The 15,946-nt window shown below is 37.5% G+C and overlaps 1 protein-coding gene across 1 annotated transcript in view; it reads right to left on the bottom strand.

Annotated features, from left to right (window-relative positions):
* SATB1 (SATB homeobox 1) overlaps positions 1-15,946 on the bottom strand; it is an 83,105-nt gene that overhangs the window by 30,626 nt on the left and 36,533 nt on the right. The window contains exons 7-8 of the mRNA XM_007936582.1: positions 15,176-15,388; positions 3,283-3,438 (exon numbers count right to left, since the gene is read on the bottom strand). Coding sequence (XP_007934773.1) covers positions 3,283-3,438; positions 15,176-15,388 — 369 coding nt within the window. The remainder of the gene's footprint in view (positions 1-3,282; positions 3,439-15,175; positions 15,389-15,946) is intronic.

Here is a 15,946-nt window from a genome sequence, read left to right as displayed (position 1 = left end):
CCACAGAAACAGATGGAGGCAGATGGGTTGAGAAAGAAGTGACGTTGGTGCTTACCTCTTTATGCGTACTTCATCTTAGGGGACTTTGCCTCATTTTGACAATCCTTGGCACACATAGCTGAGACATAAATAACTATTTTGGAAATTAACTATTGTGACCATGAGCAAGGTTGGTGTGAGTCAAAGATATTTTGTTTGTTTGTTTATTAGTTTTTCTGTTTCCTTCACAAAACAGCAGGGCAGAAAAACAGAACTTAAATAATTAACTACCTTTCCTTGCTAAGTCCAATTTACCATCTTAGTGATATGGACAGTTTTGGACTGTCTCACTTCTAAAGTAATAATTAATCTTTGTACATATGTTAGTAAAGAGGGGAGCACTAACATCTAAACTGAGGGGAAAACTACAGAAACGTTCTGGTAGGAAGTTAAACTACTAGCTATGAATAACTGTAACACTTTGCTTGACCCTATAGGCTATAACTGGGAGCTCTGGTAGTGTAGTGCCTCAGGCACATGACTGCTAACCAGAAGGCTGGTGGTTCAAAGCCACCAGCCACTCCTCGGAAGGAAGATGGGGCAATCTACTTCCATAGTGATACTGCCTCGGAAACCCAAGAAGGGGTCGCTATGAGTCGGGTCTGACTCGACAGCACATAACAACAACAACATAGGCTGTAACTGGCCCCTTGGATTCACTCTCAATCAGTAACGGGATTAACTGAGCCAAAGCTTTGGGGGCTCAGCAATAAACACTAGCAGAGCAGCAACACAGAAGTTGTCAAGTGACTTCTTTGAAACAGAAACTCATGGGCATCTGTGTAAGACAGAGACAGAGTGGAAGTATGTTTAAAAACTTCCCAAAACATTACTCACATGACATTATTTACCAGTTGCTACAACTGTCTGAATAGTCTCCAGATCAGCAGCTCAGTCCCAAGGGTAGAGTTTGGCAAATCATTTTTTTTTTTTTTTTAAAAGAAATGAAGTATAAGGGACTGCTAATCACAGGAAGCTGTGCTATAGTCAGAAAGGAAGCTGGAGACTGGGAAGGAGGGTTAGACTGAATTAAATGAAAGATGATAAGTAACAAAATGATAGCTATCTGAAAGTTTTAGTATTAACTTTTGTTTGTTTTGTTTCAAGGCTGGTCCTTATAACAATAATGCATGTCTAGCTTCTCTACTTATCTATTTTGGAAATGTGGGAATTTGGCCCTTGTAGGAATATAGTCTGTTATTCTTGATAATTTAATTGTAGACAGGTCAGAGAAAAAGATTTAGGATCAGTAAGAAAGACAAGATAATATACATTTAAATATGAGATTCTCATCATAATTAGACTAAACAGCCAAAACAAGACTGTGCGGGGCGGGTGGGTGACGAGTAAAGTGAGAACAGGACATTTCTCCTTAATGCATAGTCTTGGCATGTAAATGAAGACATCTGAAGAAGCACACAGGTTTGAAGCGGCTCTAACATTCTATCATAATTAGAAACATTTCAAGAGCCCTGTAATTTCCAATCAAAATTACAGTAATTTCCGATATACAAGCCATGATTCATGACAGAATTTTACATTCCATGAGAGATTACAGTGGCCTGATGTATGACACGCTGAGTATAGCACTAACATAAACAATTCAGTTTAATGTTTAAACAGCACTTGATGTTTAGAATCTCACAATAAAAGAAACATATTATTGTAGAAATTATCACTTTGACAGTGATTGAAGGGTAGACAGGCATGTGGCCTATAAAGCTATAATTTTTACAGTCCACAGCTTGAGTTTAATCATTTTTATATAACATTTCCAAGATATCCCTTAAATATTTCACCCAGCATATAACTTAAAACAAGAACAACCTTTTCCTAAAGCAAAACTTCCAGTAAGAGTCACTACTGATACTGATAGAGTAAGACTTTAGGACAAACTGAAAAAGTGTATTATAAGATCATATGGTAAATATTCACTAAAACTCACTGGATTATTTATTTACCAGAAGTTGGTAACACCCTATATTATATAGAAATGTTCTTTAAAGACAATATGTTGAACATTTCAAGTTGTTAAAATCTCACCTTAAGGGTGTAACTGTCGCTACACCTTACTTTGAGAGCATTAGCAAATGTTTTTGAGCGAGTTTAGTATTCTTCTGGACTTTGGAAAAATATTCATGACCTTGGAGAAGAGTTTATAGATAATTGTGAGTATGTTCATATAGATGATTGTACTTTTGATCAACATAAGTTATCAATATATGACAGTGTTGATAAAAGATCCTATTATTTGGTCTTTGTTAAGTTTTTTTCTTGCTCTGTAGGGAATATTTAACTTTTCCAATTGGATTCTACTCCTTAGAATTCATCAGATTTGGCTAATTTTTCCAATTGTAATATAATTTATGTGCCTTTTATATTTTAGAAAAGGTAAAATCATTAACATGCAAAGATATGTGTGTGTGTATATGTGCCAGTTGATTTGAAGTGTACATAATAGTTGTAGAGACCCAATTTGGAATAGAAAAAACTATGTAACGCTTATCGTGTTACAGGATGGAACTCTGGTAGCATAGTGCCTAAGGCACTTGACTGCTAACAAGAAGGCTGGTGGTTCAAACCCACCAGCCACTCCTCGGAAAGAAGGTTGTTGTTGTTGTTGTTATGTGCCATTGAGTCGGACCCAACTCATAGGGACCCCTCCTTGGGTTTCCGAGGCAGTATCACTACGGAAGTAGATTGCCCCATCTTCCTTCCGAGGAGTGGCTGATGGGCTTGAACCACCAGCCTTCTGGTTAGCAGTCAAGTGCCTTAGGCACTATGCTACCAGAGCTACCCGGAAAGAAGGTTAGGCAATCCTACTTCTGTAGTGATACTGCCTCAGAAACCCAAGGAGGGGTCGCTATGAGTCAGGGCTGACTTGACGGCACATAACAACAACTAGTAATAATGGAACAGTAGTAATTTAAGTTACTTTTTCACTGAAATAGGCCACAGTGAGAAACTTCCTATACATTACTATATATTCTTGTGAAAACAACCATTAACTGACATAAAGATTTACTGAGAAATCTTTGACCTAGAGAATGGCTGTCGGAGGAACAAAATCAAGTGTCTTTTATCTGAATATGAACATCATGTTTCATTTTAGGGCTCTGTAAATAATCCTGAAGACCGTGACCTCTCAGGGATGCAAGTCCATATTGAAAATGGATACCGCTTTTAATGAAAATTCCACAGCATCGCAGATAAACATTGTCAATGCCTAATAGAGGCTCTTACCTGGCTTTTGGTTGCTGCAACCTTTGCAAACAGTGCTTGGGACACTTTAGCGCGCTTCATTTCCTGCTGAATCTCATCATAAATGGAAGCATTAATGTTCATGGTATTGTTCTCTGGCTTCCCATTCCTCTCAGTGGCAATAGTAGCTGTTTTCACCTACAAAACATTTTGAACATGACTGTCAGTTTTCATTAACCACATTGTTTTGAAGCATTTCAAGCTCAGCATCCAAACTGGACATTGTTGCTCCATTTATGATCACGGTGATCAACAGTGCAGTCATTCAACATTAGTTATTACCCCGAGATCAGATTGCTTAAGTTAAGGAAGTCACATTGTCACAGGTGATTGCATCTGTAATATGACAGCAACTGCCAGCTGACAACCAGGAATTATAATGCAATAAAGTAAGTTTTGTGGAAAACAGAATAGTTTCAAAGACTTGAAAAGCCTAAACTAATTGTTTCTCAATTACCTTCCACTGCAATTCTAACAAGGGAAATTCACAATTAAAATCATAATGCACAGTGCTGTATCTTTGTTGGGTGCCCTGTGCCTAATACAGACAATTGCATCACTAATAGCTATTACGTACTATGGCCTTTTTAATTTTATACTCTTTTTTATGCCTTTTCCTCTTACGTTTCATTTTTAAAATCTTCCATAACAAAGCCATTTGCAGAGCTGCATATTTAAATCTTCTATCCATCCATGAAACAGGTAGAGTGGCTTGCTTAATTAACATAAAGGCTGGTTGCATTTTACATGTGCATGTCCAAGCTGTTCTGTATAATTATTTCATCTTCTCCTGGCACCTCTGTACATAACTATTTCCTTTGGACTTGTGGAACAAGACAATAAGGAAATATTTCACAATATTTTATAGGCCATTATTACAAGTTACACAAAATAAATAACCAGTGATTTTACAAATATATTCAAAATGTGTAAGGCTGAGTGAAAAATCTGTATCCATATCAAAGACTTTAATAATAATGGCAAACAGATTATCAGCGAGAAAATACCCTAAAATTTTAGGCGGGGAAGGGAAATCAAATCACAACCTCAAAATTTACTGATATTATTATTAATCTTTAAAAGACTTAATTTTTATTATGCAGTTATAGAACCTAGCCTGGAAAATTTCCCTAAGACCTATGTAGCTGCTTACTTACTGGGAAACCAATGAAAAGAAAAAAATATTACTGGATGTAAGACCATACTTCTTCCAGTAAAATGATTCATCAGCAGACCTCACTTCTTAGGGTCTTTTATAGAACTCAGGTTTCTGTCCTCTAGAAACTTACCTTCTTGGACAATTTCTCACATCTAATATGAACACAATAGGAAAGGAACTGTGTTTCAGGATAAACAACCAACCACTGGCACTAAATGACATACAACCCCTAATAATACTGCAGGCTCTCCAGGTTCACTTCACTCTGCCCTGTGAAATTTGGTATGAAAAGAGCGACACAGGGTATATGCTATGTGATGCATTTCTCTGTACCCAAAGAGTAAATGAGTCCCTTCTAAAACATAACCTCTTGATTCCTTCTAAATCTCGTCAGTTAGTGAAACAATCTACCTCTTGCTTATCTTAAGGCAGCTATATTTTTCCAATATGACACTACCTTTCGAAACACTAAATGGCCAACATCGTGAAACGGACAAAGCACAGGCCTCAAGTGATGATAGGGAAGGAGAAGCCGGATACCGACAAAATTTTTCTGGGCCTCATTTGCCTCTCCTAAACTATAAAGTGGAAACGGGAGTAACAGGAGATGAAGCCAGAGATTCCAGAGTTCCCCTTCTAGCTCTGGGACTCTGCTTGGTGAGGGTCCTCAAAGAGAGGTATATTAAGGACTAGAGGCCACTAAGAACGTACAAAGGGTTTTGAAACAGTAATCTGCTAAACACCACTTTAGGAGCCAGAAGAGTTAATGCATTACCATAAATTACCTACAAAGTTGCTTCCGTGAGATTCCCAAGTTTGCTCTGGGGTGGTCTTGCTTTGAGGCAGAGGGATAGATTTGATCACCCCAGGAGGTCCCTTTTAATACCTATCTTTCTCACTGCTTAAATGAAAAGAGAAAAGAAAAGCCATTTCAATCGCTTTGAAAATTGAATGTTAGGGAAATGGGGGCATGAAGTCCAGTGCACTGGAAGAAATAGTTCCTTGGTAGCAACCTGCTGAGCAATATTTAAGATGGTTGGCTTTGAAAAATTTGTATTTTTGTATGTTTTTAAAATAGTTTTCATTCTTTTGTAAAAATTATACTTAAGAATTTATCTTCGAGGTGGGTTATCATCATTTGTTTCAACCCTTTGAGTCTGTTTCTAAAACTTTCTTTGGTTTATAGTTTTTTTAAAACATTATTTTAAATGAACAATTAGAAATTTAACCAAAAAGTAAGAATTTAAAATCATTGAAAAATAATAATAAAATAATCCTTTCCTAGTAGCCAATATGATAAAAAAGGGAAAGCCAAGTATACATGTGACATTTTTAAAAATGTGAGAACCTTTATAACATATAAAGAAAATATCTCTATTACTCATTTAAAAACTACTTAGAAAAGCTCTTCATTGCTATCTTGCTGGCCCAGGTAAGCATCTTATCATAGACAAGCTATTAGAATTCTGGAACCACATTTTTTTCCTAAACACAGGCTATTGCTTAAGGGGAACTGACTGGGACAGTTTTTCAAAACTATGAAAGCTGAATTTTTCCCCAGGTAAAAATGGAAACAAAAATCTTTTATACCTCACTATTCAAAGTACTATTTTAGCCTAGTACAAAAAAGAAAAAAAATCTTCTTTAATCCTGGTTTAGCTTTTAATATTATATCACACATTAAAATTCATAAAGTAGTTCATTCCAGGCAAAATAAACTACTCTTTGGCTCTTCTCCGCAAATAGCACAGGAGGTAAAATAAAGGCAGTTGCTTTCTGAACAGCTTTTATCAAGGTAGGGTGTTCTACTCCATCATTACAGTGGCGCCGGGAAGCAGTTAAAAACTGGAGTTTGGAGTTTCTCCTTTTTACCCTCCCACATGGGACAGGGTGCAGCACAAGGGCCTGCTATTCATTCCACTCAAATTGTGCAGGAGAACACAAAGTTTCCATGGAAATTCTATTTTGCTTCTTCATAGACTGTAGAATGCACCCAACCAAACTTTCAGGTTACATAAAATGGATTCTATTGTGGTCCTGATAGGGGAATATGCTCACTATTTCTTGAGGCTGGGAGAACTGCCCACAAGCACTCAGCTCCCATACACAAAATAAGAGTTGTATATAGTTTTAATAATTATTATAATAATAATAAAGGGTGACATTTATTAGTTGTTTATTATGGACTGGACATTGTACTAACATACACTTTAATCTGCACAATAGCTCTAAATAGGTACTATATCACCCTATTTTAAAATTGAGAAAATCTTAATACAAAAAGGCTAAGTTATCTGTCCAAGGGACAAAGCTGAGATCTGAACTTAAGTCTGTCTGATGCTAATATGCTTGTTTTTGAAGCCACTGTGTCATGTCCCTACATGAGGTCAGGTCAGTACGTGGGCCTGAAGTGGGAAAGTGTTATTTTTCAAAACATGCTGAACCTGCTTTTTGGTGGCTCTTTGCTAAATCTAGCTTACTATTGTCCAGTTTTTAGTAGCTAATAATTTTATCATTATTTCTCAAAATATGCAAACTGTGAAAGTTTTCTTAGCAATGTTATATAATAAATGTGCTATTCTGAGGCATTCTTATTGGTGATGGAAAATAGCCCCCACTCCCAATTTTTATATATTGATACTATCTTGTGTACTATGGTTCTCTCTTTTTGTTAGACTTTTTTTTTTCATTTGTAGAAACAATATTAATTACTTTACAAATATGGACTTTAAAAAGTTCTCTAGCTTTTACAAAATGGCAATTAATGGGAAGCATTTTATAAGTACCTTAAGTGAGATCTTAAAATAAAGCTATTTAAGAGATCCATAACAGATAACATTTTTATCAAGTACTAAATAAGTTCCTGCCTGTAACTGAACCTGAAATCAAGATGAATTTATGTCTCATCATATTACAGATTTTTCGAAAGAGACACAAGAACACAGCTACCACATTAATTATATATTTCTTACACTAATTTTGTACATTTTCCAAAGCAATGTTACAAAATACCACATCTTCCCTTAGAATGAAAAAACTACGAGATGAAAATGAGATGAAAAACCAAAAGAAAAAAATTATATAATTCATTTAAAAGATATAACTTGATCTCTATAGATTTTTGAAAGCATCAGAAATTCTTAAGTTAATTTAACAACAAAAGACACATATACAATAACACACAAATAAAACCAGCATAAGCACACATCTAAGACAAATCATCAATATAAAATCATCAGTTTTAAAACTGATCTAATTCTGTGTAAAAGAGAATGGCCAGAAAACAGTAATTACTTATTATTAATAAAATCCCTCTTATTAAATCATCTAGAAAATTTGCTAAGCACAGTTAGAAAAGAAACCTTTAAGATCAGGGAACATTGGGGGTATTGGATTTGTCCACTTATTTTCATGCAACCATGTGGAAGGGGCTCTTTTCTCTACAGTCCCAGAGATGCCAGATTGTACGATGTCTTTCAACATGGATCATTTGTCAAACATTTAATGTTGTCGATCAGGAGAACAAGGAGCTCTGATGGCATAGCAGTTAACACATTCGACTGCTAACTAAAAGGTCAGCAATTCGAACTCACCTGCTCATCCCTAGGAGAAAGATGTGGCAATCTGCTTCCGTAAAGATTTACAGCCCTGGAAACCTTATGAGGCAGTTCTACTCTGTCATCTAGGGCATCATGAGTCACAATCGACTTGTGGCAATAGGTTGGGTTTGGTTTATCAGGAGAATGCTCTCACGTGTGTTGTCCTCCCTAATCTAACAATGAAATTTCATATCCTCTATGACAAACAGAAAAGTTCCCAAAGTCTTGTTTTCCTCACTCTAAAGTTTCTCTGCATTTTGAAAATGGAGCTTGAAGTAGAAGAAAGAGCAACAGACTTAAATAGGGGATTTGAAAACTCTGACTAAACCTTAGGCTTGGCGTTCTCATTTTCCTTATATCAAAATGTTGGTAGAAGAATTCAATGAATTAATGTATGTGAAGGTGCTTAGAAAACTGTGAGTCATTATCAAATGCGAGGTATTCTTATTTCTTGCACTGAAACTTGGAACTTGTGAAAATGTGCTTTCTGTAAACAGGTCTGGCTCAGAGCCTACTGCCCCAGCCACAAGACAAAGCATATGGGCCGGCTGTCCCTACAGGGGTGAGTCTGCACTGGAGGGCTCTTTTCTGGGTGGGGGCTGCCCAAAGCTTTGTTGACTCCTGGGGCTAGTCTAGTCTCTTCAGGTGGGTTTATTCCTAGAAATTCCACCTGGGGCTTGACTAAAACCAGAGAAACCCCTTCTCTTAAAGATGGGCATAAGCTAAACCTCTCAAAAGTTTAGGGTCCTTTGTCTAATATACCCCAGGGGCATTCAAAACCACCTGAGCTATGGTCTAAACTCCACAGGAAAGGAGCTGGAAGAGAATCCAGTCTCTTACTTCTAAAAGTGAGCTGGGTCTTCTGTAAGCCAGCAAGGGCCTCTGCCTATAACATGAAGCCCTTTAGAAAAAAATCAGATTCAGGTCCAACACAAGCTTGAGATTAGTCTCAAAGCAAGTATGTTCCAAATCCTCTTTGTTTTGCAGGAAATGAAATGTGCAATATCACACAGCTTTTTCCCTTACTGATAAAATTACAAAGGACAAAATTTTACAGTCTGTTTCTGTATTGTGGTTGCCTCCATTTTTGTTCTTCCATTTTAGGCATTTGTCATAAACATATTAAAGCATTACATGTGATGTACTGACTCCAATTTTACAGCATGTGACTTCATCTGTCGCAAAACAGTACTAATTCAACTGCTGTATAATACATCTTCCCAAGTCTTTGGTACTCATTTTGCACTGACAATACTTTGAATACATTAAGAATTTCTTAAAATTTATCAGATCACTGTTAAAGGGTAAAATGTGAACAAATTGGTAGTGAGCTCTACTATAATACTATTAAGTAATGCAAAGGAATTCTCAGTGAGGCTAATAAGGTACTTTAAAGAGCTATGTTAGAACAGTAAAATAATATTGTATACACATACATCAAATAATCATTCTGGAATTTGTTTTGATGGCCTGCAATACTGCACTAATAGAAGCAGTTTTTTCTTTGCAAGTTTCCCTAAGAATATCTACATACTTCATATGTTTATCTTTGACTAATTCTCCAAGTTTATCAGTAATTGAGCCCAAAATAATAATTATACATATATAAACATATATATAAAATAAAATAATGATAATAATAATATAAATATTATATGGTGATATATATATCAACAGGAGCTCTGGTAGCATAGTGCCTAAGGCTCTTGACTGCTAACAAAAAGGCTGGCTGTTCAAACCCACCAGCCACTCCTCGGAAGGAAGATGGGGCAATCTACTTCCGTAGTGATACTGCCTCGGAAACCCAAGGAGGGGTCCCTATGAGTTGGATCCGACTCGATGGCACATAACAAAACAACAACAACATACATATCAACAGACATGATACATATATATTTAATAGAATATAAAAAGATATATCACTTAATAACAAGAATTAATATAACTTTGGCTAAACAAGTATTTGAGAAATAAGGATAGCAGAATCACATTTGAAGAATGAAAGCATTAAAATGCTGGAAAAACTAGAAAACAAAAGCTGTATTAAGGAACCACCAAGTCAAGCATTTGAATAGATTAAAAAGACAGAACAGATTGAAAGAAGTTCATATAGGTCTTAAGTAAGCCATTCTTTTCTTAGTATTGCAGATTAAGTGATGAGTAAAATAACTCTCTGCCCAGAGGCCCTTCAGTGATGACTATAGAAGCAAAGTTAGTGATGAGGTGTGCATTAACTCTAAGCTACCTGCATTGCAAACAAAGTGTTAAAACAAGTCTAAAACCAATTTTTTTTAATCACTCTTATACATGTCACATATGTGTGTGTGTGCATGTATATATGTATATGAAACCAAACCTACTGTTATCAAGTCATTTCCAACTCACAACAACTCTACAGGACACAGTAGAACTGTTCCATAAAGTTTCTAAGGCTATAAATCTTTATGGAAGCAGACTGCCTCATCTTTCTCCCATACAGCAGCTGGTAGGTTTGAACTGATGACCTTTTGGTTAGCAGCCAAATGCTTTCAATCACTATGCCACCAGAGCTACACATATATGTGTATGTATGTGTCCATGTATGTATATACACATACACATATACATACACAGATATATATATATATATATATATAATTCTATCTTAATTCTCTAGTGCTGCTGTGTTACACAAGTGGATGGCTTTAACAAACAGAAATTTATTTTCTCAAGGTTAGGAGACTAAAAGTCCAAATTCAGTGCACCAGGTCTGGGGAAAGCCTTTCTCTCTCTGTCAGCTCTGGGGGAAATTCCTTGTCTCCTTTCAACATCTGTGAGCCCTGCTTTCCCTGGAGATTTCCATGTGTTTTGGCATCAATCTTCCCCTGGATCGAGGAGGTGCTCAGCACAGGCACCCTGGGTACAAAGGACATGCTTCTGCTTCTAGCTCTTCTTCCTTGCTGGTATTGAGGTCTTCCCTTCTCTGCATGTTTCTCTCCCCTTTTATCTCTTGTAAGGCAAAAGGTGATGCATGCAGGTCACACCCCAGGGAAACTCTCCTTACATTGATTGGATCAGGGCTGTAACCTGAGTAAGGATGTTGCATCCCACCTTACTTTCCTCACAATTGATTGGCTGGCCACTCATGGGGGCTGATTACATCATTACATACCTCCCAAATTACATCCTCACATAACTGCCAAACCACTAAGAATCTCAGACAAGCCAAAGTGACACATATTAAAAAATAAACAAAAACAGAAAAACCCACTGGATCCAACTTATAGTGACCCTCCTTGGGTTTATGAGGCAGTCTGTCACTATGGAAGTAGACTGCCCAACCTTCCTTCTGAGAAGTGGCTGGTGGGTTTGAACTGCCAGCCTTCTGGTTAGCAGTCAAATGCCTTAGGCACTATGCCATCAGAAGAGCTCATAACACATATTTTGGGAGGATAAAATTCAATCCATGACATTCTACACTTTGGTCCCCCCCCCCCCCAATATTCATGTCCTTGTCACATATAAAATTCTCTTAGTCTATCATCCCATAAGTCTCAAATCAACATCAAGTCCAAATTCGACCCTGGGGCAAAATTCCTCTTCATCTGTGAATCTAGAATTCAGGTTATCTGCTTCCAAAGTTTAGTAGTGGTACAGGCACAAGGTACACTTTTCCTCTACAAATGGGAGACACTGGAGGGAAAAAAGGGATAACAGGCTCAAAGCAAGTTAAAAAAAAAAAAAAAAAAAGCAGAAAAATTTACATTAGCTCTTAAAGTTTTAAAATGATCCTCTGTTCTTTGAGACCATCTAGGCAATGGCCCTGCCCTCTAGACTCTGGAGCAAAGTTAGTGATGAGGTGTGTATTAACTCTAAGCTACCTACGTTACAAACAAAACGTTAAAGCAAGTCTAAAACCAGTATTTTTTTAAAAAATCACTCTTACAAATGTCACATATATATGTGGGAATGTATATATATGTATGTATGCTTTCTACATTGAGAGGAGGCTCATGAGCTTCAGCTTCACCTTCTAGGTTCACCTGGATGGCAACTCTGCTCCCTTGTTTTTGGGTGGCCCCATTCTACTAGTGAAACTGAGTGGTAACTCCACTCCCTCAGCCACAACAGGTCCTGCTCTATTGTTCTTTAAGGATGGCAGCCTCACCCCCTCAGCTTTGGATAGCAGCTCTGGGCCTATTTTCCTGGCACTCAGGAAAGGAACCAAGCTGGTGAAAATCTGACTTTTTGAAATGCAGGAGGTAGCCCCACCCCTTGAGGCCTAGCAGGCCCTGGTTTCACCTTTGAAGACCCCAGAGGTCATGGACTTAACCTTTCAGATCAAGGCAGCTTTGCTTCTCATGGTCCTTGTCTCTTCAGTTTCTGCTTCCTGGTTCCTTGGCCTCTTGGTTCCTTGGCCCCTTATGTCTCTTGGGCCAGTCCAGCCTCTTCCTTCCTCAGGCAAGAGTTACAAAGTTCTTTAGTGCTACCAATAAGTGCCTGGAGGTATTCCACTCCACCAAGAAGCCTCCTGCCCAAAGGAAATCAGCTCTCTTACTCTGTGGGCTGGCTCTAGTGCTGTCTTGTGCTAGTCTCTTGGTTCTGCTGCTGCCATTTCTCTGCTCCTGATTCTAACCATCTGCACTATCTTTGGTGATACAGCTCTCCTCACTTCCTTCTGAGCCCTCACTAGAACTGTCTCCTTAACCAGAATTGACATCCATAATTCCACCAACAGTCTCTTCTTGGTTAGTATGTGCCATCAAGTCGGACCTGACCCATAGTGACCCCTCCTTGAGTTGCCAAGGCAGTATCACTACGGAAGTAGATTGCCCCATCTTCCTTCCGAGAAGTGGCTGATGGGTTTGAACTGCCAGCCTTCTGGTTAGCAGTCAAGTGCCTTAGGCACTATCCTACCAGGGCTCCTATAGTCTCTTCTACGCTGCTTTTACTATTAAGCACTTTAAAACTCTTCCAGCCTCTGCTCATTACCCAATTCCAACCCCACTTCCACATTTTAGGTATCTGTTAGAACAGCACCTCACCTATACCAAATTCTTAGTTATCTAGGGCTGATATAACAAAAATACTACAAGTGGATGACTTTAACAAACAGAAATTTATTCTCTTATGTTATGTGCCTTTGAGTCGGCCCTGACTCATAGGGACCCCTCCTTGGGTTTCCGAGGCAGTATCGTAGTGCCTATGGCATTTGACTGCTAACCAGAAGGCTGGAGATTCAAACCCACCAGCCACTCCTTGGAAGGAAGATGGGGCAATCTACTTCTGTAGTGATACTGCCTCGGAAATCCAAGGAGGGGTCACTATGAGTCGGGTCTGACTCGACAGCACATAACAACAACATTATTCTCTTATAGTTCACCCAAAACCCACCACCATCAAGTTGATTCTGACTCATAGTGATCCTATATGACAAAGTATAACTGCCCTATAGGGTTTTCAAGGCTGTCAATTTTTACAGACATGGACTGCCACATTTTTTTCCTGTGGAGCAGGAATCAGAATCGACACAACGGCAGTGGGTTTGTTCTGGATACACACACACACACACACAAACACACACACACAAACAGAGCTCTGGTAGCACTGTGGTTAAAGCACTGGGCTGCTAACCAGAAGGTCAGCAGTTCAAACCCATCAGATGTTCTGTGGGCAAAAGAAGAGGCAGTCTGCTTCTATAAAGATTTACAGCCTTGGAAACCCTATGGGAGTCACTATGAGTTGGAATCAACTCAATGGCACTGAGTTTAATTATACACACACACACACACACACACACATATGTAAAGAATTTCTTATTGTTTACCTTAAGACACATTTTACAGATCAAATTCAATAATTGTGTGTGGGTAGGTAGGTGAGTACGTATGTATGTACATAGAAGCTATTCTTTTCTGCTAGAGAAATATAACTTCCTTATTCACAATTACAGTAATGATTTCGTTATAGTCTGCCCCTATAGACATCAAGACTGGATTGATTTCACTAAATAAAGCAGATGAGTTTTTGTGGTATTTCCAAAAACAATGGTTTCAGAACATTATAATAAGCAGTTTAAGGCCCTCAACAAGTAGCTGAATGTTATATCTAGTCCTTATTTATGGAACATCTGTAGCAGTTTCAATTTTAGTGTTAAATGAGCTTTTTCTAAATTTCCACGTTTGAAAATATATGGTATTTTTTTTACTATTAGTACAGGAAAATGAAAATCAAAACAACTTCATTGTGACACAATTTCATTATGCTATATGAACACTGTACTTTGAATATGCATTAGCTGACTTTAAGAGTGGTATATGCCCCAAATGAGATGTGTAAGAAACACATTTGTTTATAGATTTGGGGTCTAACCCACTATCAAACATCTATCAAACAGTTTGTGCTGAAAGGTAATTTCTTCAATTCTCATAATGGTTGTGAGACGACTTTTTTAACTTGGACTAAAAAATAATAATAATACAGATGATACAAACACAAAGCTACCTGGAAGGTGAGTTTTCTTCTTCCTAAAAAGCATAAAAATTAGAGAAATAGAGTGTATGCCCATTTCTGGGAATATGGACGGAATTCCTTATCAGTCCTATTTAAAACTGCCTTCAAGGATTGTATTAAACTTAATTATGAAAGATTACAAACGAGATGATGTGTAATTGGTACCAGCTGCAGTTCATATTGGAAAGCATAAATACAAATGGAATTACTTATTTTTTTATTTATTTGCTATTCAACTGACAGTTCTAAACTGTCAGGACTAAAATTGACTTTACTTTTTTTTTTTCCTATTGAGTTTTAAAATATTCCTTTAGCTAATAACAGTAGGAGAGAGAAATAATCCCATTTAAAGACTACTTCCCTTACCCAAAGAACCCACGCAATGAAGAAACACAAAGCTATTTTCTTTTCTCTACCTAATTAGTAGCTTATTGTTTTTATATCAGAATTAGTGACTTGGGATCAAATTCTCCTCAAGCAACTGTCGGCTTTTTTTTAAAAACAAAAAAACAAAAACAAGAAAACTATATATCCAGCTATCCATTAATTTATTGTTGAGATCCTTCCTCACGTATTTAAAAAAAAAAAAGACAAATAAAGAGTAAGGTGGAAAAGGTGACTTAACCTGTGGAGGACGGCTGGGAGGTGTGCTTATCAGGGGAGCAGGACCCATAGCTGAGGCAGCATTCAAACTCCTTTCTCTTTCGTCTTGGTAAATTCTGTCTCTTTCAGCTTCAGGTAACTGTAAGAAGTTCTGCATAGCCCGAAGGTTTACCAGCAAAGACTGGGATGCAGTCTTAGGGTCCTCTTCCTTTCGGAGGATTTCTGAAAGCAAACCCTGCAGGGAAAGAAAGGCACAGGGTAAGACGACTCCTGGGCTTTGCCAAGCCATCAGTGATTCTTTCCTTCTCTTTCCCAGTTTAGAAAATGAACAGTCAGAGGCATTAATTCTGCATAGGAATATATTAGTTACAATTGAAATAAGTAGAGAAGAGAGCCTCAATTGTATTCTTAATTTTATTAAGCATCTGCTTTACATATAACATAAACTGAAACTGCCTAATTGGTCTCCTTCCTTTGAGTAGCTTAACTTGCCATGAAATCTTTCACAGAGAGACTATCAAAGGAAGTTAAGAATAAATGAAATCCTCGTAATACAACAGCACTGAACTGTATATTTCTCAAGCTTGCTAGACAAAGGCAGTGGAATGCCAACAGCCCAATATGTAAAGATACAAAGCCATTTCTAGAGGTATAGCACACTTTTATAGAAAATAAATTATAACACATTCAAAAAAAGATACTACTAAAGTATCACCAGTGATTTATGCTATACTTTCCCAAGCAATACGTTAAATTATTTCTTAATATTAAATTACAGTAAAACCTGCAAAAA

This window comes from Orycteropus afer, unplaced genomic scaffold (genome assembly GCF_000298275.1).
Source record: "Orycteropus afer afer isolate SDZICR_OR568_19922 unplaced genomic scaffold, OryAfe1.0 scaffold00003, whole genome shotgun sequence".
NCBI lineage: Eukaryota > Metazoa > Chordata > Mammalia > Tubulidentata > Orycteropodidae > Orycteropus > Orycteropus afer.
The sequence above is the reverse complement of the archived record's forward strand: the minus strand, read 5'-3'. Positions and strand labels throughout refer to the sequence as shown.